The following is a 27,767-nucleotide window of genomic DNA, read 5'->3' as shown; positions in this document are numbered from 1 at the left end:
GAAAGTCTTAAACATTTATTTAAAAGAAGCCCTCACTATCCATGCATATTATTTGTTAAGAAACTGTAGTTTTGCTCATGTTAAAGTTTGCATAGGACAATAATCACAATATTGATGTACAAAGTAAAATTACAAAAAGCATACAAAGCAGAACATCAGAGCAGTGAGCACCAGCATTGTGAAGTGTGATCCCTTTAATAATGATTGGATGCATGTAGCGAGTCACTACATGGCCTTCTCAAGTTAGAACTGGTTTATTTACATAAAATAGAAATTAATGATTTACATAGCATGTGCACACGAGGTCCTGAGGAAAAATTGAACAGTCTGATTGGAAAGGGAGAATCTTGCCCAATCCCTAAATATAAATATACAGTATAAGCACCAAAGAATCACACTCTCTAAAATACAGATCAGCTTGTAATTTTGCTTCATTAACATTAGCTAACATTACTGACATAGCTGGTGCTATCACTCACTCTTATACATGAAACCAAAAAACTCTTGACTCTCTGGAAACCTGCGATCATTTATTTTTTGAGAAGTAGGCAGTTGAAGGACCTTCAATTTTAAAGCTAAGAGATGTCCATTGTGGGAATGAAACAGTTAACTGATGTACCATGTAATTCCCAGGATAGGTACATTAAATTGAAGCAGAATAATATTCCCTCTGTACTGTCTCATCAAACACTCCTAGGCCAGGTACAGCACAGGTTAGAGAACAAAGGTAAATCTAGATTATTTTTCTCCCCATTTTGGAGTGAGATTGTCTGCGCCATAGCAGCAGCAATTAATTTCAGTATCTCAATGCACAGAAACAATGATATCAAAATTTCAAATTGATGACTGTTAGCTCCATTCTGAACGGTATTTGAACAAAACCTCTGAGGTGAAAGGACAACGCTATCTCAGTGCTGTAGCCAGTCCTAAACCCAATTTTAGAAACCTTTTTTAAAAAAAACTCGTCCTCATCCTGCCATAGCCATTCCTCAAATTGCCTTCCTTCCTAAATAAGTATTTGTTGTATTTATCAAATGTGCTCCTAGCTTCATTACTTTTATACAGTGGGCCTCTTTGGGGCTTTCAATCTGAGTTATTTTAATCGGGAAACCAATCTACAATACATTTGAGGTCTGAGCATATTTGTTTTGCAGCCTCAGAAGTTCACTTCCATAAATTGCCAAATGACAGTGAGCAGCTACTTCCTATAATAATCCACACCATTATAAAGTATTAGTTCATATCCAAAATGATTATATGTCTGATGAACTGTCCAGTGTAATAGTAAACCATACATTTCGTCCCTTACTGAATTAGCTCATTCCACCCTCAGGGCAGTTCTTGGTAATTGTTCCTGTTTCTGATCATGTTCCAATGATTGCTGCTGGAGAAATGCTAGCATTTGTTAAGAACAGGACAGACTTTTGACTATTATATCTTTCATGACTAAAGACTTATCAATGATCACAGTGTAAGTTCAAACGTGAGTGAAGGTATTGAAGGGCAGCTTGCTTGTGGAACTAATACTACAGTGAAAGAGAAGCATTTTTTGGGGGGTGAGGGGGAGAGCAATGAGTAGGCAGGATAAGTTATCAGAAAAATATTTACAGTTTTTAAATTATGCCAGCTTTTGATGGAGAGGAGTAGATTGTGAAATAAACTTTAAATTCTTGTGGCGTAAGACAATTTTAAAAAAAATTGTATGTACCAGTTTAACTGACAAGTCAGTGCGATTAATTCAGCTTCCATCATACACATACAAACATTTAACCACTCAACTTGACCATACATTCTCCTCTTTTTTTTAATAAAAGGACCAGCCTATTGCATTTTACAATTAAATAGAAACCCAAAAATAAATACAGAAGATTATCAAAGAGTATCTGCGAGTTGATGTGTTTCAGACACATTTACTACGAGAGAGTGCAAGAGGTACAGGAGTAAAGTTACCTGATCTCAGAATCAAGTACCTATAGTGCTATACTGACCCTATCAACACAACAAACACAAGGGGCCAGAGGCAATAGCTTCCATGCAAAGCAAGTATGTACACTGTCCACATGGATTCCTTTGGAATGTATATTATCATTCCACAATGCAACCAATAACCTCGAGTATACAATACACTACATTTGACAGCACTTAAAACTATTCTAAAATATCTTCAGAACATTTTGGAATGGCTTCTCGTTTTTCATTCGTTCACAATATGAACTTTCTAAGTTTGCATACAATTTTACAGAGTAATTATGTTTTTGTTGTGGAGAGGGACAGAAGGCATGGTGATCAGCAGGAAAGACAACATCCACTGGCAGCTTGTGACTTTAACTCAGAAACAGGAAAGCTCCGATTCCTCCACCTCGTGCATTGTTCTTTAGTTACCTTCTGAAAGTGATATGCAGCGTACTGGAGGAGGTTGAGGGTTGGATAAATGACCAGGAAAATTGCAAACCCCTTTCAGCCACCAATGAAACGTGTGCTGTGATTTGGAAGAACATACAAGTTACAACAACCCCATGATTAACACTCGAGCCACAAACTTTAAAGTTTCAAAAGCAGAATTGACCAATGTATCCCCCTGCATATCAACATGACATCGATGCAATCAGAGTGCAAATATTTAAGGCAAGGCAATGGTACAGGAGAAATGTACTATCATCCCTGAGGGAAAAACTGAACCAGGTTAAATCTAAACTGCATGTTGCTTTCTCTATTGTGCAGTTTAAAAGAAAAGTAACATATCCTGAGGTGAACGTGTAGTCATTTTGTGTTTTCTCTTAAAGCTGTTAACTTTTTTTAAAGACTCAGTAGCGGTGATGCTGTCCCTTCAACATCGACCAATCTAACATCTCTTTTTTTGTTTTTCACTGTTGCAGTGAAGTTCCACGGTTGTGAGGTTAGACAAATGAAAAGTGTAGTCATCGGGCACAGGAGTGTTTAGGGCGAGCTGGCGGGACTTAGCGCTGGGCTGGATGCATCTGATCGGCTGTAATCACTGACTGAGCTCGGCCGTGAGCTGTGCGCCCTGTTCAGCATGCTGGGCTGGAAATTGACATGTCGCCGAGCATGCTTCATCAGGTGGTCGCTGCGCATGAAGCGTTTCTCACAGAGGGGGCAGCGAAAACGCTTCTCGCCTGTGTGGGTGCGGTAGTGTCGAGCCAATTCATCAGAGCGAGCAAACTTCTTGTTGCAATCTGGCCAAGTACATGCGAATGGCCTCTCACCTGAAATTAAAATGAACAGATTTAATTAATAATAGATTTTAAAATACCTTTCATTTATATGGAGCTTTTCACAATCACCAGCCACCTCAAAGCACTTTACAGTTAATGCAGCACTCTTTGAAATGTAGTCACTGCTGTAAATGCAGGAAATGCAATAGTTAGTTTGCGCTCAGCAAACGCCAATTTTAAAAATCTGTTTCTCGTGTTGTTGATTAGGAATAATTATTGGTCAAGGCACCAGAAATAACTTCTTTACTCTTTTTCAAAACAGTGCCTTAGGATCTGCACAAACACTGAGCAGGCTTAATTGGACCTTGGCAAAACATCTTATCCACAGCAGTGCAATGCTCCTTTTAGACTTGCACTGGAACATTAATCTTGATTTTTGTGCTGAAGTTCTACAATGGAACTCAAATTTAATTCTTTTACAAAACAAACAGCTTCTTTGGAAAAATCACAAGATGGTGTCAGAGGATCATTACAGGGTGAGGGCTCCTCCTTGTGGCCCGTCTGTTCCATCTGCCTTTTTTATTCTTTCGCTTTTTCTTCTTAGTTTATAATCTTTTTACCTTGTGCAAGGTACGAGTTTGTGCAGTGAGGGAGAAATCGTTATGGAGGAGATCAAGCCAGCAGGAGGAGGGCATGCCCAACATGACAGCAAGAAAAGGTCTCAGGTCTCTGGCCTCTGGCAATTGTCCTATTGCAGCTGGCCTGGGGTGAATGGTGACGAGAGGTGGGAGGGGGTGACCCAGGGCAGCCGGTGTCCTGGGGACTGCAGATGATGAGAGTGGGAGCAGGCGGATGGCAGCGAAAGTGGGAGGGGGCAGCTCAGGATGAGCAACAGCAAGGGCGCGAGCTGGAACAGACAGCCCATGGCACCAGTGCGGAGAGGTTGAGCCCTTGTGAGGAGTACAAGGCCAGCATGACCAGGTGCTTATAGAGACTATGTTGTTGAACTCTTAACTGTGTTTCCTTGTTTTTCAATTATTTTAATAAGGGCTGTAATGTTTAACTTTTGACTTTATTTTTCTGCTTTGTACCAAGACCGCAATTTCCCCTCAGACGTGGTACCTTCTTCAAAGACCGCAATTTCTCCTCAGACGTGGTTGACTATGCTATCCACCACATCTCCTCCACTTCCCGCTCCTCTGCCCTTGAACCCTGCCCCTCCAATCGTCACCAGGACAGAACCCCACTGGTCCTCACCTACCACCCCACTAACCTCCAGATACATCGTATCATCCTTTGTCATTTCTGCCACCTCCAAATAGACCCCACCACCAAGGATATATTTCCCTCCCCTCCTCTATCAGTGTTCCAGAAAGACCACTCACTCTGCGACTCCCTCGTCAGGTCCACACCTCCCACCAACCCAACCTCCACTCCCGGCACCTTCCCCCGCAACTGCAAGAAATGCAAAACTTGCACCCACACCTCCCCCCTCACTTCCCTCCAAGTCCCCAAGGAATCATTCCATATCCGTCAGAAATTCACCTGCACCTCCACACACATCATTTAATGCATCCACTGCACCCGATGTGGCCTCCTCTATATTGGGGAGACAGGCCGCCAACTTGCGGAACATTTCAGAGCACACGGCTGGGACACCCGCACCAACCAACCCAACCACCCAGTGGCTGAATATTTGAACTCCCCCTCCCACTCCACCAAGGACATGCAGGTCCTTGGCCGCCTCCATCGCCAGACCATGGCAACACGATGCCTGGAGGAAGAGCGCCTCATCTTCCGCCGAGGAACCCTCCAACCACAAGGGATGAATGCAGATTTTTCCAGCTTCCTTTCCCATCCCCCCCCCACCTTATCTCAATCCCAACCCTCGGACTTAGCACCGCCTTCTTGACCTGCAGTCATCTTCCCGACCTCTCCGCCCCCACCCCCTCTCTGGCCTATCACCCTCACCTTAACCTCCTTCCACCTATCGCATTCCCAACGCCCCTCCCCGAAGTCCCTCCTCCCTACCTTTTATCTTAGCCTGCTTGGCACACCTTCCTCATTCCTGAAGAAGGGCTTATGCCCGAAACATCGATTCTCCTGTTCCTTGGATGCTGCCTGACCTGCTGTGCTTTTCCAGCAACACATTTTTCAGCTCTGATCTCCAGCATCTGCAGTCCTCACTTTCTCCTCTGTACCTAGGTACCTTTTTACCCAAGATGGCACTAAGTGGCAACTTGTAAACCTTTCACTGTACTCATGAGTACATGTGACAATAAATGTAATTCAATTCAATACAGAGAGAATGCGTTCTCCAAACAAGTGATATCAGACTTGAAATTTTAACTTTCCTTGTCTCTCTACAGATGCTGCAAGACCTGTTGAATTTCTCAAGCCCTTTGTTTTTATTTCAAATCTCTAATGCCCATTTTACTTTTATTTAAACTGAATTTGGATTCCCCCCTCCACCCCTAAACTAATTTTCATTTGGATAGGGTTCAGAGGCACCAGTCATTTAAGCACCACATTTCTAGGTATGAACCCAATCTGTCTATTTCACCACTGAGTCATTACAGTCAAGCTAGATTCTACTCTTTATATTAGTTGCGACTCTTACCTGACACTCTCGCATAGGCGTTTTAGGACAGATGTGAGGCTTAAAACTCTTTGTGCATGCATTTGGTCAACTGTCCTAATATCTATTTTAGCATCACATTTTAACTGGTTACATTGATGTGAAGTGCCTTGGGCTATCTGTCTTTATTAATTTTTTCATGGGCTGTCAGCGTTGTTAACAAAGGCCAAGTATTTGTTGTCCATCCCTAAAATCCCCTTGAGTGGGTTGTGAGGAAATTTCAGAAGACAGTTAAAAGTCAACCAAGTTACTGAGGTTCTGGGGGCACATAGTTTGGACCAGGCAAAGATGATTTCCCTCCAGATGTTAGTGAACCAGTTGGGTTTATACAATGAGATTATCGAAACAAGATTTATATTCCAGGTTATTGAATTTAAATCCATCAATAATAGTGGAATTTGAACCCATGTTCTCGAAACATGAGCCCAAGCTCTGGATTACTAGTCCAGTGACATTACTATCTATAGAGCATAGAACAATACAGCACAGAACAGGCCCTTCGGCCCTCGATGTTGCACTGATCTATGAACTAATCTAAGCCCATCCCATCATCATCCATGTGCTTATCCAAGGACGATTTAAATGCCCCTAATATGGCTGAGTTAACTACATTGACAGGCAGGATATTCCACATCCTTAACCACTCTGAGTAAGTAACCTGACTCTGACATCTGTCTTAAATCTACCACTCCTCAATTTGCAACTATGCCCCCTTGTACAAGCTGTTGGCGTCATCCTCAGAAAAAAGACACTCACTGTCCACCCTATCTAATCCTCTGATCGTCTTGTATGTCTCCATTAAATCACCTCTTAGCCCCTTCTTTCCAATGAGAACAGACCCAAGTCCCTCAGCTTTTCCTCTTAAGACCTTCGCTCCAGACCTGATAAATCTCCTCTGCACCGTTTCTAATGATTCCACATCCTTCCTATAATGGGGCAACCAGAACTGCACACAATATTCCAAGTGACGCCGCACTAGCATTTTATACAGTTGCAGCATGACATTACAGCTCTGGTACTCAATCGCTGTACCAATAAAACCTAACACTCTGTATGCCTTTTTAACAGCACTGTTAACCTGGGATCTATGTACATAGAGATCCCTCTGCACATCCATACCATGAAGAATCTTTCCATTGACCCAGTATTCTGCCTTCCTGTTATTCTTCCCAAAGTGAATCACCTCACACTTACCTGCATTGAACTCCCATTTGCCACTTCTCAGTCCAATTCTGCAGTTTATCCAAATTCCCCTGCAACCCTCAACATTCTTCCACACTGTCCATCACTCCACCAACTTTAATATCACCTGCAAACTTACTAACCCACCCACCTATGCCTCTGTCCCAGTCACTGACAAACAACGTTGGTCCGAAAACAGATCCTTGTGGCATACCAATAGCAACAGGATTCCAGGCTGAATATTTTCCATCAACCACCACTCTAACCTAATAATAAGATCCGTTGCAGTAAGGAGGTAAGTGCCGAATTTTGCTTGTTGTATTCTTTAGACCCAGTTTTTTAAAATAAAGGTTAGCTTTAGAGGGATGGCGGTGAAGGCAGTGCAATGTTCCTCCTGCAACATGTATGAGGTGAGGGATGCCATGGACATCCCTGCTGATTACACTTGCAGGAAGTGCACCCATCTCCAGCTCCTCCAAGACCGTGTTAGGGAACTGGAGCTGGAGTTGGATGAACTTCGGATCATTCGGGAGGCAGAGGGGGTCATAGATCGGAGCTATAGGGAAGTAGTAACTCCAAAGATGGCAGATAGATGGGTGACAGTGAGGGGGACTGGGAGGAAGCAGCCAGTGCAGGGACCCCCTGTGGTCGTTCCCCTCAAGAACAAGTATACCGTTTTGGATACTTGTGGGGGGGACGACTTACCAGGGGTAAGTGACGGGGCTCAGGCCTCTGGCACGGAGCCTGTCCCCGCTACTCAGAAGGGAAGGGTGGAGAAGAGCAGAGCAATAATAATTGGGGACTCGATAGTTCGGGGCACAGATAGGCGGTTTTGTGGGAACGAGAGAGACTCACGTTTGGTATGTTGCCTCCCAGGTGCAAGGGTACGTGATGTCTCTGATCGTGTTTTCCGGGTCCTTAAGGGGGAGGGGGAGCAGCCTGAAGTCGTGGTCCATATTGGCACCAATGACATAGGTAGGAGTGCTGAGGATGTTAGACAGGCTTTTAGGGAGCTAGGTTGGAAGCTCAGAGTTAGAACGAACAGAGTTGTTGTCTCTGGTTTGTTACCCGTGCCACGTGATAGAGAGTCGAGGAATAGGGAGAGAGAAGAGATAAATGCGTGGCTACAGGGATGGTGCAGGAGGGAGGGATTTCGGTACTTGGATAACTGGGGTTCTTTCTGGGGAAGGTGGGGCCTCTATAGACAGGATGGTCTGCACCTGAACCTGAGGGGCACCAGTATCCTTGGGGGGAGGTTTGCTAGTGCTCTTGGGGGGGGTTTAAACTAACTCTGCAGGGGCATGGGAACCCAGACTGTAGCTTTAAGGTGCAGGACCTGGAGTGTAGGGAGGGTAGGAATATGGCATCAATCTTAAAGGATGGTGCCTGTAAACAGAAGAGTGGCTTGAAGTGTGTATACTTTAATGCCAGAAGTATACGAAATAAGGTAGGTGAACTCGCAGCGTGGGTTGGTACCTGGGACTTCGATGTTGTGGCTATTACGGAGACATGGCTAGATCAGGGACAGGATTAGTTGTTGCAGGTTCCAGGGTTTAAATGTTTTAGTAGGGTCAGAGGTGGGGGTAAAAGAGGGGGGGGTGTGGCTTTGCTTGTCAAAGATAGTATTACAGCGGTGGAAAGGAAGATGGATGAAGATTTGCCATCTGAGGTAGTTTGGGTTGAGGTTAGGAATAGGAGAGGTGAGGTCACCCTGTTAGGAGTCTTTTACAGGCCTCCGAATAGTCCTAGAATCGTTGAAGAAAGGATTGCGAAGATGATTCAGGAGAAGAGTGACAGTAATAGGGTGATTGTTATGGGAGACTTTAACTTTCCTGATATTGATTGGGAAAGCTATAGCTCAAGTTCGTTAGATGGGTCAGTGTTTGTGCAATGTGTGCAGGAGAGTTTCCTGACACAATATGTAGATAAGCCAACAAGAGGTGAGGCCATACTGGATTTGGTTCTGGGTAACGAACCAGGCCAGGTATTAGAACTAGAGGTAGGTGAGCACTTTGGGGACAGTGACCACAATTCGGTGATTTTTAGTCTAGTGATGGAGAGGGATGAGTGTGTACTACAGGGCAAGAGTTATAGCTGGGGGCAGGGAAATTATGATGCGTTGAGGCATGACTTAGGATGTGTGGATTGGAAAAGTAGATTCCAAGGCAAGAGCGTAATTGATATGTGGAACTTGTTCAAGGAGCAACTATTGAGTGTCCTTGATAAGTACGTACCTATCAGGCAGGGAGGAAAGGGTCGTGTGAGGGAGCCGTGGTTTAATAAGGAGTTGGAATCCCTTGTTAAATGGAAGAGGGCGGCCTTTGTAAAGATGAGGCGTGAAGGTTCAATAGGGGCGGTTGAGAGTTATAAGGTAGCCCAGAAGGACCTGAAGAGAGAGCTAAGAGCAGCAAGGAGGGGACATGAAAGGTCCTTAGTTGGTAGGATTAGGGAAAACCCTAAGGCTTTCTATAGGTATGTTAGGAATAAAAGAATGACTAGGGAAGGAATAGGTCCAATCAAGGATAGTAATGGGAAGTTGCGTGTGGAGGCTGAAGAGATTGGGGAGGCGCTGAATGAATACTTTTCGTCAGTATTCACTCAGGAACAGGACATTGTTGTCGATATGAATACTGAGGCACGAATAAGTAGAATGGATGGCTTTGAGATATGTAGAGAAGAGGTGTTGGAAATTCTGGCAAGGGTGAAAATAGATAAGTCCCCTGGGCCTGATTGCATTTATCCTAGGATTCTCTGGGAAGCAAGGGAGGAGATTGCAGAGCCATTGGCCTTGATTTTTGTGTCCTCTTTGTCTACAGGAGTAGTGCCAGAGGACTGGAGGCTAGCAAACGTGGTTCCCTTGTTCAAGAAGGGGAGTAGGGATAATCCTAGTAACTATAGGCCAGTGAGTCTCACTTCTGTTGTGGGCAAAGTCTTAGAGAGAATTGTAAGGGATAGGATTTATGCACATCTGGATAAGAATGATGTGATCAAGGATAGTCAGCATGGTTTTGTGAAGGGCAGGTCGTGCCTCACAAACCTTATTGAATTCTTTGAGAAGGTGACGAAGGAGGTAGATGAGGGGAAAGCGGTAGATGTGGTATATATGGATTTTAGTAAGGTGTTTGATAAGGTCCCCCATGGTAGGCTACTGCAGAAAATACAGAGATATGGCATTGAGGGTGAGTTGGAGGTTTGGATTAGGAATTGGCTCTCTGGAAGAAGACAGAGGGTAGTAGTTGATGGCAAAGGTTCATCTTGGAGTGCTGTCACTAGTGGTGTTCCGCAAGGATCTGTTTTGGGACCATTGCTGTTTGTCATTTTTATAAATGACCTGGAGGAAGGGTTAGAAGGTTGGGTGAGCAAGTTTGCGGATGATACGAAAGTCGGAGGAGTTGTAGACAGTGAGGAAGGATATGGCAGGTTACAGCGGGATATAGAGAAGCTGCAGAGCTGGGCAGAAAGGTGGCAAATGGAGTTCAATGTAGCTAAGTGTGAAGTGATTCACTTTGGTAAGAGTAACAAAAAGATGGATTACTGGGCTAATGGTAGACTACTTGGTAGTGTGGAAGAGCAGAGGGATCTTGGTGTCCATGTACACAGATCTCTGAAAGTTGCCACCCAGGTAAATAGTGCAGTGAAGAAGGCTTATAGCGTACTGGCTTTTATTGGTAGAGGAATAGAGTTCAGGAGTCCTGAGGTCATGCTGCAGTTGTATAAGACTCTGGTGCGGCCGCATCTGGAATATTGTGTGCAGTTTTGGTCGCCATACTATAGGAAGGATGTGGAGGCACTGGAACGGGTGCAGAGGAAGTTTACCAGGATGTTGCCTGGTATGGTAGGAAGATCCTATGAGGAAAGGCTGAGGCACTTGGGGTTGTTTTCTTTGGAGAAAAGAAGGTTTAGGGGTGATTTGATAGAGGTGTACAAGATGATTAGGGGGTTAGATAGGGTTGACAGTGAGAACCTTTTTCCACGTATGGAGTCAGCTATTACAAGGGGGCATAGCTTTAAATTAAGGGGGGGTAGATATAGGACTGATGTTAGGGGTAGGTTCTTCACTCAGCGAGTCGTAGGATCATGGAATGCCCTGCCAGTAGCAGTAGTGGACTCCCTCTTTATGGGTATTTAAGCGGGCATTGGATAGGTATATGGAGGATAGTGGGTTAGTGTAGGTTAGGTGGGCTTTGATCGGCGCAACATCGAGGGCCGAAGGGCCTGTACTGCGCTGTATTGTTCTATGTTCTATGTTCTATTTCCTTCTTACAGAAAGCCAAACTGCTAAATCACCCTCAATCCCATGCCTCCACATTTTCTCCAAAAGCCTACCATGTGGAACCTTATCAAAGGCTTTACTGAAGTCCATGTATACCACGTCAACTGCCCTACCCTCATCCACATGCTTGGTCACCCTCTCAAAAAACTCATTGAGGTTTGTGAGACATGACCTGCCCTTGACAAAACCATGTTTACTATCTCCAATCAAATTGTTGCTTGCTAGATGATTATAAATCCTATCTCTTATAATCCTTTCCAAAACTTTTCCTACAACAGACGTAAGGCTCACTGGTCTATAAGTACCTGGGTCATCTTCACTGCCCTTCTTGAAGGGCACAGCATTTGCAATCCTCCAGGCCTCTGGTACTAAACCTGTAGACAATGAGTGACTCAAAGATCAAGGCCAAAGACTCTGCCATCTCCTCCCTTGTTACCCAGAGAATCTTTGGATAAATCCCATCTGGCCCAGGGGACTTATCTACTTTCACACATTCTAGAATGATCACATCTCCTCCTTACTAACCTCAATCTTTCTAGTCTAATGGCCCGTATCTCATTCTTCTCCTCTACAATATTCTCCTTTTCCTGAGTGAAAGCTTTAGGATTCTCCTTAACTTACCTGCCAAAGACTGCTCATGTCCCCTCCTTGTTCTTCTTAACTCTCTCTTTAAATCTTTCCTAACTAATCTGTAACTCTCCATCACTCCATCTGAACCATCTCGTCTCAACGTCGCATAAGCCTCCCTCTTCTGCTTAACAAGAGATGCAATTTCTGTAGTAAACAATGGTTCGCTTACCTTATCACTTCCTCCCTGCCTGACAGGGACATACCTATCGAGGACACGCAATATCAGACCTTAAACCAGCTCCACATTTCAACTGACCTCATCCCCTGCATTTTGCTACCCCATCTATGCCTCCTAAGTCTTGCCTAATCACATTATAATTGCCCTTCCCCCATCTATAACTCTTGCCCTGTGGCATGTGCCTATCCCTTTCCGTCACTAAACTAAACATAATCAAATTATGATCAATCTCTTCAAAGTGCTCCCCTACCACTAAATCAAACACCTGGCCTGGTTCATTACCAAGCACCAGATCCAGTGTCGCCTCCCCCCTTGTCGACCCTTCGGCATTCTGTCAAGATGCCCTTCTACAATATTGGACAAAAGCTGATCCACCTGACATACTAGAGTTATAGCATTTCCAGTCAATGTCGGTAAAGTTAAAGACCCCATAATGATCGCCATGTTCCTTTCATTCCTTCCCAGAATTGTTTTGCCAATCCTCGCCTCCACATCCCTGGAACTTTGCGAAGGCCTATAAAATACTCCCAGCAGTGCAACCTCTCCTCCTGTTTCAATCCATATCACCTCAGTAGACAAGTCCTCATCAAAAGTTCTTTCTTCCACCATTATACTGTCCTTGACTAACAAAGCCACACCTTCCCCTCTTTTACCACCTTCCCTGATCTTAATGAAAGATCGAAACCCTGGAAATTGCAATATCCATTCCTGATCCTGTTCTATCCATGTCTCCGAAATGGCCACAACATCGAAGTCCCAGGTACCTATTCATACTGTAAGCTCACCTACCTTATTTCGAGTACTTGTGGCATTGAACTAGACACACTTCAAACCAGCTTGCTGTCTGCCAGCATATTCTTGTGACCGTGAAATCCTGTCCGTGTCCTCCCGACTCTCATCCTCCTGTGCACTGGAACTACAAGACAGGTTCCCAAACCCCTGCTGAGCTAGTTTAAACCCACCCCAATAGTGCTAGCAAATTTCCCACCCAGGATATTAGTACCCTTTTGGTTCAAGTGAAGACCATCCTGTTTGTAGATATCCCACCTTCCCCAGAATGAGCCTTAATTATCCATGTACCTGAAACCCACCCTCCTGCACCATCCCTGCAGCCACGTGTTCAGCTGGTATCTCTCCCTGTTCTTTGCCTCCCTATCATGTAGCACGGGTAACAATCCAGAGATAACAACTCTGCTCTAGCTCTCAGCTTCCACCCTAGCACCCTGAAATCCTGCCTTACATCCTTATCCCTCTTTCTTCCCATGTTGTTGGTACCTATGTGGATCATGACTTGGGGCTGGTCACCCTCTCCCTTCAGGACCCCAAAGACATAATCCGAGACATCACTGACCCTGGCATCTGGGAGGCAACGCACCAACAGTGAGTGTCTTTCATTCCAAACAAACCTTCTATCTGCCCCTGTACCTACTGAGTCCCCAAAGACTAACACTCTCCTCCTTTTCCCCCCCCCCCTTCCCTTCTGTGCAACAGGGACAGATTCTGTGCTAGAGACCTGCATTCCAATGCATGCCCGTGTTAAGATTTCCCTCCCCCCGCCCCCCAGTATCCAAAATGGGATACTTCTTTTTCAGGGGAATGACTGTTTTGACCCCCTTCTACCAGTTGCCTTAGCTTTCTCCATGCCTGTAACTCTTACCTATCACAGACTCTGCCTCCCGCTTGATGCAAAATTATGCCACCTTCTCTTCATCTTCCTGTATAAAGCAAGTTATTATTCTTACACCTGAATCCAGGATGCTGAGGTGAGTTCTAAACTTCATCATTCTGCTGGTTGAAATCATTAAACTGAAATGGATCAATGGGACACTTATCAATATCCCCAAGTATCTCACTGGAACTATACACATACATTGAGCCTTTAAGAGAGTCTGATCATTGTTAGTTTTAGATTGCCATAAACCCACCTCATGGTCAGAATAACCTCATACACCAGCAAAAATGGGATCAAGTCTGTTTCTGACAGGGTAAATTAAGGAGAAACTTATTTTAGTGAAATTTTACTCATCATGAGATGTTGACGATAAAGAAAGGAACACTTTCTACTTCAAATATTTGGTATTAGTATTCAACCATTCCAATGCAGATAGAGACAGGATGGTTCAGATAAGGAATAAAGATCTCACTAAACTCTCCCAAAATATAATCCCAGGATATATACGACAGTTGGAAAGATAGATTAAAAATAGAATTATAAAAGGTTGTTCTGTAGTTGTACTGAGAAAAATTACATCTACAGTCTTACCTACTCGTGTTTTAATATGTATTGCAACAACTTTGTGACATCTCAAAGCTTCATGGACATGATCAGACTGACAGGTAATTCCATGTGGTGAACTGACTCTGGTGAGTGAATCACTCCTTGCCCTGCAGGGCCAAAGTGCTGCCAACACTCAAATCTTAAATACGATCTCTGACAGCAGAAGTCATCCACAACACTAAGAAACATTGTCTCTCTTTCCCCATCCTTGAAACTATTTATAATCTGAAAAAAAAATACCAATAGTATAAAAATAAAGTACTAACTTCACCATTTCAAAGCGACTTGATGTCAAGAGAGATTTTCCAGTATGGAACATTATAAATGCAAGGCATTTTAAATGATGTGTAAAATAGGTCTGATAACATTAATCAGGGTTTTACAGGCATATTGTGCAACATCCATTCTTTTTATGTCAACAAATTATTTACTTTAGCTTGAGGATAAGGAGCTAGGGATGAATACAGTTCCTTGGTGAGGAACAGGGATTAAAACAATAAGTTGTGGCTAATAATTAATAGCAAACATACCATTCTATGAAAAAGCAAAGGCATGTCATCTAACTGATAGTATCTGTTTTGATGAATTGTCTGAATAAATAAAACAGGATATGACCCAATGATTCAATTCGTGCTTCAGGTAGAATGATGAACAAGCAGTTTGCTGACAAGACCCTACCCTGAATACAGTGTGCAGGTTTGATTTCCTTATTTACGGAAGGTTATAAATGTGTAGGAGGCAATTCAGAGGAGGTTTACTAGATTGACACAAGTTGTATCACCATAATCCAGCAGTCTCTGAACTGGGCCTTTGCCGGATCACAGGAGTCTTAAACACCATTAAAATGTCCTTTGCTATATGTTGCTCATAATACTTATGCATTTCATTATAAGGTTCAATTCAAATTTCTTCCTGTAAATTGTTAAAACAATACATGTTCCTTAATATGGAACCTTGAAAACAAGAAAATTACATAAGCACCAACATCAGAGACGATTGTTCCTGTAAGTTGTAGCAATTAATTTTACACTCTCCACACTGAGCTGTGCGCAATAAAATATATCTTTTCACTAAAGGGTCCAGGCAGATTAAAAGTGCTTCACTGAAATAAATATGACTGCAGACCAAGCATTTGCAGGCAATGACTTGTAACCTTAACAGCAACTTTAGACTAGAACTGGAACCAACTGTGTATACTGGACCAGGGTGTCAGATCATGGAGGTACAACCTGTATCTATAATGATTGGACTGTTTTGTGAAGATAGGTTGGACAAGCTGTGCTTGTTATTACTGGAGGTTAAAAGAATGAGGGGTAAATTTGTTGAAGCGTATTATGAATCTTGAATGGTCGTGATAAGTTGAACATGGAAAGCATGTTTCCTTTGCTGGGTAAAATTAGGGGTCTATCTTTCAGAACAAAGATGAGAATTTTTTTCCCCAAGGACAAGTGTTTTACTGCGACTTTTGATTCCCTCACCTAAAGAGAATCTAGCATCATTCAGGCTGGACAGGAGTGTGGAATTTGAAACATAAACAGATAATTCACAATTATATTGAGTAGCAGAGCCAGCTCAAAGGGCTGAATATAACCCAGTAAGGAGGAAAGATTCTAAGGAGAGGGATAAATCAATCATAGTCAACCAAGGAAGTTAATGAGTGTTAAGTTGAAGGTAAAAGTCAGTAATAGCCACACAGACTAAATTCAAAATCCACTGTAATGGACCATACCAGACCCCCTCAAAACATTTCAAGGAAGTAGCCCAGACTCTAACTTTGCTAGTTGTTTTAAGCAGGTGTAATGCAGATATTCCAGGAGTGATGCAGCTGGTCAAACCACTTAGTCTTCAATAAAACAGAATTTATTAATAAAATTACTGGATGAAACACAAATAAAAGAGAACAGAATACAGAATAACGTAACCTATCCAAAAATCCAACAGATTATCCCACCTTAATGATGCTGTTCCAAATACTTACAACAATTGCCATAAACATTCCTTGGCACAAAATGAAAAATCAAACACAGTCTTACAGAACAGAGAGAGATGTCAGCACAGAACAACCTCTTTCATGTTGCTGTTACTTTGATCAGTAGCCTCAAAATTACCTGACTGCAAAAACCAAAGATAAACTGAGTGGGAGAACTGGCCGCTCCCCTTTCTTTGTAGAAGTGTTTCTTTTATTTGAAAGCCTTTTGCCTGAGGCTGAATCTGTTAGCTATTTGCAAATTGGCCCTTAAACCCATCAAAAGCATGAAAGTAGAGGTAACATTTCAGGTCCAGTTGCTCTTCTTTTTCTCTCCAAAGATGTTGCCAGACCTGTTGAGTTTTTACAGCAATTTGTTTTTGTTTTTCTTTCTGATTTTCAGCTTCTGCCATTCTTTAGTTTCTTTATCCCCCCCCCCCCACCCCAAGCAGAGTTAGCATAGCTTCATGAAAGAAAGATCACGTTTGCCTAATTTATTCAAGCTTTCCAAGGAAGTCTCAACCAGAATGGATAGAGGGGTAAATCACTAGATGTGTTGTACTTGAACTTTGAGAAGATGTTTGACTAGGTACCTCACAAAAGATGACGTCATGAGAGAAGAGCCCATGGTACTGCACAAAGAGAGAATTGATGCAGGAAACAGAAATTGGGTATAAGAGGTTCTTTTTCAGGTTGGCAACTTGTAATCATTGGAGATCCACAAAGACCAGTGCTGGGAATGCAATAGTTTGCAATATACATTAATGACTTCGAACAAGGAATCAAATGTATTGTAGCCAAACTTGCAGATGAGACAAAAGTAGGTGGAAACGCAAGTTGTGAGAGCGATACAAATAGGTTACGGAGAGATACTGATAGGTCAAGCAAGTGGTCAAAAAAATTGACAAATGGTATACAATTTGGTAAAATGTGAAGTTCATTTTGGAAGGGAGAACAAAGACCAATGCCAGTGGACTAAAAATGAATGAAGAGCCTTAAACTGGGACTGTAGGCAGCCACCCAACTGACAGGCATGCTGCAAGGTCAGAATGTTTTATAAGTGACTACGTAGGAAGGTTTCTACAGAATGTGGCTATTTCTGGCTGGGCTACCATTTCTTCCATTCCTATTTGTCCTTGTAGAAAGTGCCTCTTTGACCTGCTGCAATCCTTGAAGTTTTGATAGACCCACAGCACTGTCAGAGAGGTCATTCCAGAATTCTGATCTGGCAGCACTGAAAGAACTGTGATATATTTCCAAGTGCAGGTTCATAGTTCCTTGAAAGCCCAGTCACAGGTCGACAGGATAGTGAAGTATGCATTTGGTATGCTTATCTTTATTTATCAGTGTGTTGAGTATTGGATTTGGGAGGTTGTGTTGTGGCTGTACAGGATATTGGTTAAGCCACTTTTGGAATACTGCATGCAATTCTAGTCTCCCTGCTATAGGAAAGATGTTGTGAAGCTTGAAAGAGTTCAGAAAACATTTATAAGGATACTGCTTGGGCTTGAGGGTTTGAGCTACAGGGAGAGGCTGAATAGACTTGGGCTATTTTATCTGGAGTGTCGGAGGCTGAGGGGTGACCTTATAGAGATTTATAAAATCATGACAGACTTGGATAGGGTGAATAGTCAAGGTCTTTGTCCCATGAGAAGGGAGTCCAAAACTAGAGGACTCAGGTTTAAGGTGAGTGGGAAGAATTTAAAAAGGGACCTGTGAGGCAATTTTTTTCACACAGAGGATGATGCATGTATGAAATGAGATGCCAGAGGAAATGGTGGAGGCTGGTACAATTAAACCTTTAAAAGGCATCTGGATGGGTATATGAATAGAAAGGGTTTAGAGGGATATGGGCCAAATGCTGGAAAATGGGACTAGATTAATTTAGAATATTTGGTCAGCATGGACAGGTTGGACTGAAGGGTCTCTTTCCATGCTAAACATTTCTGCGACTCCAAGTCAGGATGTTGAGGGGCTTGGAGGGGAATTTGCAGGGGGTGGTGTTTCTATGTATCTGCTGCCCCTGTCCTTCCACATGGAAGTGGTTGAGAGTTTGGAAGGTGCTGACTAAGGAGCCCTTGTGCATCTTCTAGATGGTGCATACTGCTGTTACTGACCACTGGTGGTGGCATATGGGGTACTTCTAATGTGAGAGGGGAAAGAGTCAAAAGGGACCTGAGAGACAACTTTTTCCACACAGAGGGTGGTGCATATATGGAACAAGATGTCAGAGGAAGTGGTAGAGGATGATATAATTGCAACATTCAACAGACTTTTGGACAGGCACATGGATAGGAAAGGTTTAGAGAGATATGGGCCAAACACAGGTAAATGGGACTACTTCAGTTTAGGAAACTAGTTGGCAAGGATGAGTTCAGCCAAATGGCCTATTTCTGTACTGTGTACCTCAATGCCTCTATATTTCTGAAAAAAAGCAGTATTATTTAAATGAAGAAAAGCTGCCGAAAGCTGCAACACAAAGGGACTTGGGGGATCTTGTGCATTAAACACAGAAAGCTAGCACACAGGTGCAGCAGGTAATCAGGAAGATTAATGGATTATTCTCCTTTAAATAAGGGCCAACATAAGAGTTAGGAAATCTTACCACAACTGTCCAAAGTGCTGATGAGACCACATCTAGTGTACTGTGAGAGTTTTGATTGCCTTAAGAAAATACATAATTTATTTGGAAACAGTTCAGAAGATGCTCACTAGAATGATTCCTGCGACGGAGGGAATTATAGACCAGTTAGTCTGACCTCAGTGGTGGGAAAGATGCTGGAATCTATTATAAAGGATGAAATTACGACACATCTGGATAGTAGTAACAGGATAGGTCAGAGTCAGCATGGATTTATGAAGGGGAAATCATGCTTGACTAATATTCTGGACTTTTTTGAGGATGTAACTCAAGTGGGACAAGGGAGATCCAGTAGATGTAGTGTACCTGGAAGCTTTCAGAAAGCTTTTGATAAAGTCCCATATAGGAGGTTAGTGGACAAAATTAGGGCGCATGGTATTGGGGGCAAAGTACTAACTTGGATTGAAAGTTGGTTGGCTGATAGGAAACAAAGAGTAGTGATAAATGGCTCCATTTCGGAATGGCAGGCAGTGTCCAGTGGGGCAATGCAGGGATCAGTGCTGGGAGCGCAGCTTTTTACAATATATGTTAATGATATAGAAAATGGTATTAGTAATAACATTAGCAAATTTGCTGATGATATTAAGCTGGGTGGCAGGATGAAATGTGAGGAGGATGTTAGGAGATTACAGGGTGACCTGAACAGGTTAGGTGAGTGGTCAGATGCATGGCAGATGCAGTTTAATGTAGATAAATGTATGGTTATCCACTTTGGTGGCAAGAACAGGAAGGCAGATTACTACCTAAATGGAATCAATTTAGGTAAAGGGGCAGTACAAAGAAATCTGGGTGTTTTTGTACACCAATCAATGAAGGTAAGCATGCAGGTACAGCAGGTAGTGAAGAAGGCTAATAGCATGCTGGCCTTCATAACAAGAGGGATTGAGTATAGAAGCAAAGAGGTTCTTCTGCAGTTGTACAGGGCCCTGGTGAGACCACACCTGCAGTACTGTGTGCAGTTCTGGTCTCCAAATTTGAGGAAAGACATTCTAGCTATTGAGGGAGTGCAGCATAGGTTCACAAGGTCAATTCCTGGAATGGCGGGACTACCTTATACTGAACAAGACGGTTGGAGGAAGAGCGTCTCATCTTCCGCCTGGGAACCCTCCAACCACAAGGGATGAACTCAGATTTCTCTAGTTTCCTCATTTCCCCTCCCCCCACCTTGTCTCAGTCAAATCTCTCAAACTCCGCACCGCCTTCCTAACCTGCAATCTTCTTCCTGACCTCTCCGCCCCACCCCACTCCAGCCTATCACCCTCACCTTGACCTCCCTCCACCTATCGCATTCCCAACACCCCTCCCCCAAGTCCCTCCTCCCTACCTTTTATCTTAGCCTGCTGGACACACTTTCCTCATTCCTGAAGAAGGGCTGATGCCCGAAACGTCGATTCTCCTGTTCCTTGTATACCCTTGAGTTTAGAAGACTGAGAGGGGATCTGATTGAGACTTATAAGATTATTAAAGGATTGGTCACTCTGGAGGCAGGAAACATGTTTCCGCTGATGGGTGAGTGCCGAACCAGAGGACACTGCTTAAAAATACGGGGTAGACCATTTAGGACAGAGATGAGGAGAAACTTCTTCACCCAGAGAGTGGTGGCTGTGTGGAATGCTCTGCCCCAGAGGGCAGTGGAGGCCAAGTCTCTGGATTCATTTAAGAAAGAGTTGGATAGTGCTCTCAAGGATAGTGGAATCAAGGGTTATGGAGATAAGGCAGGAACAGGATACTGATTAAGGATGATCAGCCATGATCATATTGAATGGTGGTGCAGGCTCGAAAGGCAGAATGGCCTACTCCTGTACCTATTGTTTATTGTCTTATGAGCAAAGGCTAAATAGGATGGAACTCTACTCACTGAAGTATAGAAGAGTGAGAGGTGAACACATTGAATCATAGTGGATTCTTAAGGGCCTTTACAGAGTAAATGCTGTGAAGATGTTTCCCCTCATGGGAAAGTCTAGGACTAGAGGGCATAGTCTCAGAATAAATTTCAGACTGAGATGAGGAAGAACAACTTCTCTCCGAGCGTAAGGAGTCTTTACAACTCCTTGCCAAAAACAACCATGGAGGTAGAGCCCTTCTGTAAAATTAATTTTGTGAAGGGTAGGTCATGCCTCACAAACCTTAGAATTCTTTGAGAAGGTGACCAAACAGATGCATGAGGGTAAAACAGTTGATGTGGCACATATGGATGTCAATAAGCATTTGATAAGGTTCCCCTTGGTAGGCTATTGCAAAAATATGGAGGCATGGGATTGAGGGTGAATTAGCGGTTTGGATCAGAAATTGGCTAGCGTCAAGAGATACAAGGTAGTGGTTGATGTGAAATGTTCATCCTGGAGTTCAGTTACTAGTGGTGTACCACAAGGATCTGTTTTGGGGCTGCTGCTCATTTTTATAAATGACCTGGATGAGGGTGTAGAAGAATGGGTTAGTAAATTTGCGGATGACACTAAGACTGGTGGAGTTGTGGATAATGCTAAAGGATGTTGCACGTTACTGACATAAATAAGTTGCAGAGCTGGGCTGAGAGGTGGCAAATAGGGTTTAATGTGGAAAAGTGTGAAGTGATTCATTTTGGAAGGAGTAACAAGAATACAGAGTACTGGGCTAATGGTAAGATTCTTGGTAGCGTGGATGAGCAGAGAGACCTTGGTGTCCAAGTAAACACATCCCAGAAAGTTGACACCCAGGTCGATAGGGTTGTTAAGAAGGCATACAGTGTGTAAGCTTTTATTGGTAGAGGGATTGAGTTTCGGAGCCTGAGGTCATGTTGCAGCTGTACAAAGCTCTGGTACGGCCACACTTGGAGTATTGCATACATTTCTGGTTGTCACATTTCGGGAAGAATGTTGAAGCATTGGAAAGGGTTCAGAGGAGATTTACTAGGATGTTGCCTGGTATGGAGGAAAGGTCTTACGCGGAAAGGCTGAGGGACTTGAGGCTGTTTTCGTTAGAAAGAACAAGATTGAGAGATGACTTAGAGACATACAAAATGATCAGTGGGTTAGATAGGGTGGACAGTGAAGGCCTTTTTCCTTGGACGTTGATGGCTAGCACGAAGGGACATAGCTTTAAATTGAGGGGTGATGAGTATAGGACAGAGGTCAGCAATTGTTTCTTTACTCAGACAGTAGTAAGTATGTGAAACGGCCTGCTTGCAACAGTAGTAGACTTGTCAACTTTAAGGGCATTTAAATGGTCATTGGGTAGGCATATGGACAAAAATGGAATAGTTTAGGTTAGATGGGCTTCAGATTGGTTTCACATGTCGGCACAACATCGAAGAACCTGTACTGAGCTGTTATATTCTATGGTCAGTAGTGGAATCAAGAGCGATAGGAAAATTGCAGGAAATTGGATGTGAGGAATGTTGAATCAGCTATGATCCTACTGAATGGCAGAGCATGCTTTAAGGGGCCGAATGACCTACTCCTATTCATATTTCTAATGGTCCACTTCTGATCCCATTTCATATCTTAATTCCAATATTGTTCTGAACACCTTCCAGCTGTGGTGTTTTTATATGTTTTGATATTTCATAAGTTGTCATCATACCAACTTGTATTTATATAGCATTGTTATCATCATAAAAATATCAAGGAGGAAAAACAATCAAAATTTCACAGTGAATGCAGAAATATTGGGGCAGATGACCACAAATTCAGTTACAGCGATATTTTAAGGGTCGGTGTAGAGGAGGGAGAGATGGAAAGGCACCAATTGGGGAACAATTTAACAGGAAGATGCAAGAATTGGAGAAATCCAAAGACTTTGGAACATTGCAAAGGGTTTCACATAGATGGGAGTGCCAAACTTGAATGTTTGGTGGACAGGTGCCTTCAAAAAGGAGAGCAGTGATGCATGAATGGGACTAGATCTTGAGCTTAAAGAATACAATGTGGGAAAATGAGAGGTCATGCACTTTGGTAGGAAGAATAGAGGCATGCACTATTTTCTAAATGGGGAGAAAATTCATAAGTCTGAAGTGCAAAGAGACTTGGGAATTCTAGTCTAGGATTCTCTCAAGCTAAACTTGCAGGTTGAGTCAGTAGTTAGGAAGGCAAATGCAGTGATGGCATTTATTTTGAGAGGATTTGAATATAAAAGCAGGGATGTACTTCTGAGGCTCTGATCAAGCCACATTTGGAGTCAAGAGTATGGTGCTGGAAAAGCACAGCAGGTCAGGCAGCATCCGAGGAGCAGGAGAGTCGATGTTTCGGGCAAAAGCCCTTCAGTCGGAGTGAGGCTGTGAGCCGAGGGGGTGGGGAGATAAATGGGAGGGGGAGGGGGAGGGGGGAGGGGGAGGGGAGGGGGGTGGGGCTAGAGGGGAAGGTGAGAGTGTTTTAGCTGGATGGAGGTGGGAGTAATGGTGATAGGTCAGAGGGGAGGATGCAACGGACAAATGGGAAAGAAGCTGGACAGGTAGGTCAGGTCACATTTGGAGTGTTGTGTGCAGGTTTGGGCCCCATATTTCAGGAAGGCTGTACTGGCCCTTGAGCATGTTCAGAGGAGATTCACGGCAATGGTCTCAAGAATGAAAAGCTTAACATAAGAGGAACGTTTGAGGACTCTCTGTCTATAGTCAACGGAGTTTAGAAGGATAAGGGGGGATCTGATTGAAACTTATAGAATTCTGAATGCCTGGACACAGTGGGTGTTGGGAAGATGTTTCTATTGGCAGTAGAGACTAGGACCCAAGGACACAGCCTTAGACTAAAAGAAAGACCTTTTCGAACAGAGATAAAGGAGAAATTTCTTCAGCCTGAGAGTGGTGAATCTATAGAATTAGCTTTCACAGAAAGCTGTGGATGCCAGGTCATATTTAAGACAGAAATAGATAGGTTCTTGATTGTAAAGGGGATCAAGGGTTATGGGGAGAAAGTGGGAGAATGGGATTGAGAAATTTATCAGCTATGATTGAATGGTGGAGCAGACTTGATGGGCTGAATGGCCTAATTTCTGCTCCTATGTTATATGGTCTAATGGAGGATGGGGGAGATGAGAGGTAACTTAGGAGAGCTTTCTGATTTAGGTGAATATCCTTGCGTTCTTTTGATCTAATTCGTGTGTAAATACTGCACAATTTTTTTTCTAACTGACACTTGCAGTATTATTACAGAATGTCATCAGCCAGTTGCCAAGAGGCAATATCAAATTAACAGGCTCCTCAGACAAACCTATGACCACTTTTATCTAGAAGGACAGTGGCAGCAAATACATGAAAACATTATCACCTGCAAGTTCCTCTCCAAACCACTCATCTGCCTGACTTGGGAATATATCACCATTCTCTCACTGTCAGAGGGGTAAATCATGGAATTCCTTCCTTAACAGCAGTGTGGGTCAACCCTTCAGGACACAGACTGTGGCAGTTCAAGAAGACAGCTCACCACTACTTTCTCAAGGTCAACAAGGGATGGGCAATAAATTCTGACCAGCCAGTGCCACCCATGTCTCATGAAAGAATTAAAAAACAGGCAAATTTACCCAACGACCGTGGCAGAGCAATCATAGGGAGACCCAAAAGGCCACCACTAATTTACCATTAACTGTGTGCAGAAAAACAACTCAATTTGCTGCTTCCCCTATGAGCTAGGCAGGTAGGTAACTGGCTATTTATTTGATTAAAAAATGTAGAGTTTGAATTGTTCACCTTTGTCTACTTTTATACTTTTATGGAGAAGTTCAACAAATGGAAGAAGAGCTGAAATACTCAAACTTCACAGATCCCCTGCACCCACCCTTTTCTACGACAAACTGGACTCAATTCCTGGTCCCTGCTGAGTCAACTGATCTCAGCATCCGAGTGCAAGAGGAGGAAATCAGCAAGGGTTTTGGTTCCTAAGTACCTGTGTGAACATGGAGCAAGACTAGAATTGAACTGTGCAACGCCCCACATAAGAATGTCTTATTCTTCATTCCAATGAAATGGGCACCCATCACTAGCAAGGCTCCAATTTACTGTCCATCCTTAGGTCTACTGAGAAGCTGGGAATGTGATGTAAACTTAAATTGCTATTAGGTAGGAATTTGCAGGTTTTACAAAAATCCTTTAGTAAAAGATGAGGGAGTGGGGAGGAGAAGGAGAGAAGTGTTAGGGAGAAAGAGAGCGAGGCAGAGGGAACTGGTAGATGGAGGGATAAGGCAGTGAGATTAAGGGGAAGATGGGAGGGAGGGGGAGGAGGGAAAGAGTGTTGGGCAGAGGTGGGAGAAAGGGGGGAAGTGGGGGAGACAGTAGAAAAGGGTGAGGGGATGAAATCAGATAGATAGAAGGGAGCAAGAGGGTGCAGAAAGGAGAGGGGTGGAGGGGAAAAGGGACAGCAGAAACAAGAAGAATAGGAAAGATGTCAAGGAGCGAGTGGGGGAGTGAATGGCATGGGGAGTGAGATGGTAGGGAACTTCGTGGCAATGGGGACAAAATGGAAAAAATTTATGGGTTGGAATGGGGAGGAGGGAGCAGTCGGAGCTGGAGGGGAAAAAACAATTGCTGAAAGGTGAGAGGGACAGAGTGAGAGTGTCTAAGAGTGCAAGGAGGGTAGAGTGAGAGTGGGGAGTGAGTGCAAAGGTGGGAAGAGAAAGGAAGTGCAAAAGCAAGGAGGAAGAGAGTAAGTGAGGATGATGAGGGTGACAGAGTGGGTACAAAGGAATTGGCGGAGAGAGACTGCAAAGGGGAAAGTGAGAGGGAGAGAGAGTGCGAGGGAGAGGTCAGAGAGAGGAGAGTGAGTGCGAGGTGGGAATGCAGAGAGGTGGGGAAATTGGAGAGAGTAGGGGTGGTGGAATGGAGAGGGGAGGGGGGAATAGAGGGAGCGAGCGAGGGGCAAGAGTATGAAGAGCATATGTTAGGTTATGGTTACTTGTCTTTTTTGCTGTCCAGGTCTCTCACTTTCAATGTCTGATTCTTGATGAATGTGGGATTGTCGTCCTCCTCTTGGCTGTTGCTCAACCCCTCCCCTTATTCCTCCACTTCCTACTCACCCTTTTGCTATCCAGCCCCTTTCTCCATTTCCTCCTCCCCCTCCTTTGCCCTCATCCCCTATTCTTCCCCCATTCTCCTTCATCTCTCATCTATTCCGTTTCCAATATCCTTGTCTCTGTTTCTCTCTTGCCCTCCTTGCCCCATTATCATCCATTTCCCTCTCATCTCCCTCTACCACTGCAGTACCTAACACTCCCTTCCCCTCCCACTCCTTGCCCACTCCTTGCCCACCCTCCCTTTCTCTTGCCTTTCTTTCTCACAATCCACTTCCCTCATTTTCCACTCCTCACCCTCCTTCCCACACTCCTATCCCCCTCCTCCTGGTTGGGAGATTTTGGGATGAAGAGCATCAGTGTTTTGAGTCTTTGGGGTCGCAGCAGTGCCCTGGGGCAGCGGAGGCACGCAGAGGCAGCACCTCGAGTTGAGGGGGTTGGAGACAGGCAGCATCCTGGGTGTGGGAGAGGTGATATTTGATTGCTGATGGGTGGATGGAAATGATAAACAGAGATGTGAGTTGTTTTAGAGCCATGGAGAGTATTTTGGGGCAGGAGGGTGTGTATTTTGAGGGTCAGGGGTATGTACTTTGGGGTCTGGAATATTATTTGAAGTCAACATGCAGTTTTGGGCTGAGTGCTAGGATTTCATCCCAACACTCTGGGACAGGCTGCCATTAGGGTTAGGGGTCCAAAGGTGTAGGATTGGGTGTGGGGTGAGGTGAGGTGGGGTGGGGGTGGCATTGGGTGTGGAAGCAAAAGGGGATTGACTGCATTGGGATGAGGTGGAGGAGATAGGTCTGGGAGAGTTGGGTTTGGGTGGGGCGATGTTGTTAGTAGAGTCAGGAGTGATGGTGGGAGGAGGATGGTGCTGCTGAATAGTATTAGCGATGAGATCCGGTTGGGGGGGGCGGTGTTTGGGCAGGGCTGGGAGATGTTGGGGTGGGGGATAGTGTTGTGGTGAGGGTAGGGAAGGGGTGGTATTGGGGTTGGGGTGGTGGGAAAGGGGTGGAGTTGAGGTGGTATTGGTGGGAGGTTATTGGAGTGGTGGTGTTGAGGTGGGCAAGGGTTGGGAGTGATATTGCGGTGCGGAATGGCCCCTAGGCCACACTGACCTGTGTGAGTCCGGAGGTGAGCCTTCAGGTGCGAGGATTTGCCGTAGACCTTACCGCAGCCGGGGTACTGACACTGGTGCTTCTTGGGCCGCCGCTCCTGACCGCTCCTGCCTTTGCCTCTCCGGCATCTGGGTCTCGGGGGGACGCAGTGCTCGGTAGCCAGGCTCCTCGCTCCGTCCTGCGGGCTGCCATCAGCCGACGGGCCGCCCTGAGCCGGGATCCCAGCCAGAACCAGCAGCAACCCGGTGCCTTTGTCCTGACAGTCCCCGGGGGGAGTGGCTGCTGGACTGGGACTGTGGACCACTGCTGTCCGGGACATGGACACCAGGCACTCGGCAGCAAAACGATCGAAAGCCGCACTCGCCATTTCGCATGCGACAATAACAAGGACACAAGCCCCTCTGAAAATCCCAGGCACCGAACCCCTTTGTTTGATAACGAGTGGGAACACACCCAGACTCCCGGAAATATTGCAATGCAGAAAAGTATCTGCACAGCCTCGTAATCTGCTTTCTCTGATTTAAGAAAACTCCTCCGGGTCAATTTTGGGGCTAAGTTTTGGGTTAAGTACCATTTGGAGGGAAAAAGCAACTAACTAATCAGTCCGTCTTTGTCTCATTGTAGCTAAAAAAAATGGATCTGCCCTTATTACAGTTTGAGCCTCAGGTTAGAGGCGGGACATGACCGTCAGTCTCAGAATCTCCACTTCTATTGGTTC

The 27,767-nt window shown here is 44.3% G+C and overlaps 1 protein-coding gene across 1 annotated transcript; it reads right to left on the bottom strand.

The window, feature by feature from the left end:
• Positions 1–27,767, bottom strand: klf13 (Kruppel like factor 13). Its single transcript, XM_072552761.1, has 2 exons — positions 27,050–27,767; positions 1–3,224 (listed from the first exon to the last, which is right to left on the bottom strand). The coding sequence occupies exons 1-2, from the start codon at positions 27,414–27,416 to the stop codon at positions 2,938–2,940; spliced, it is 654 nt and encodes a 217-aa protein (XP_072408862.1). The 5' UTR covers positions 27,417–27,767; the 3' UTR covers positions 1–2,937.

This window comes from Chiloscyllium punctatum, chromosome 33 (assembly GCF_047496795.1).
Source record: "Chiloscyllium punctatum isolate Juve2018m chromosome 33, sChiPun1.3, whole genome shotgun sequence".
NCBI lineage: Eukaryota > Metazoa > Chordata > Chondrichthyes > Orectolobiformes > Hemiscylliidae > Chiloscyllium > Chiloscyllium punctatum.
The sequence above is the reverse complement of the archived record's forward strand: the minus strand, read 5'-3'. Positions and strand labels throughout refer to the sequence as shown.

Excerpts from the sequence above, each read along its gene's own strand:
- klf13 (XM_072552761.1), bottom strand. The coding sequence starts at position 27,416 with ATGGCGAGTGCGGCTTTCGATCGTTTTGCTGCCGAGTGCCTGGTGTCC. Across the intron at positions 3,225-27,049 it reads TCACCTCCGGACTCACACAG|GTGAGAGGCCATTCGCATGT; the intron begins GTCAGTGTGGCC and ends TTTTAATTTCAG.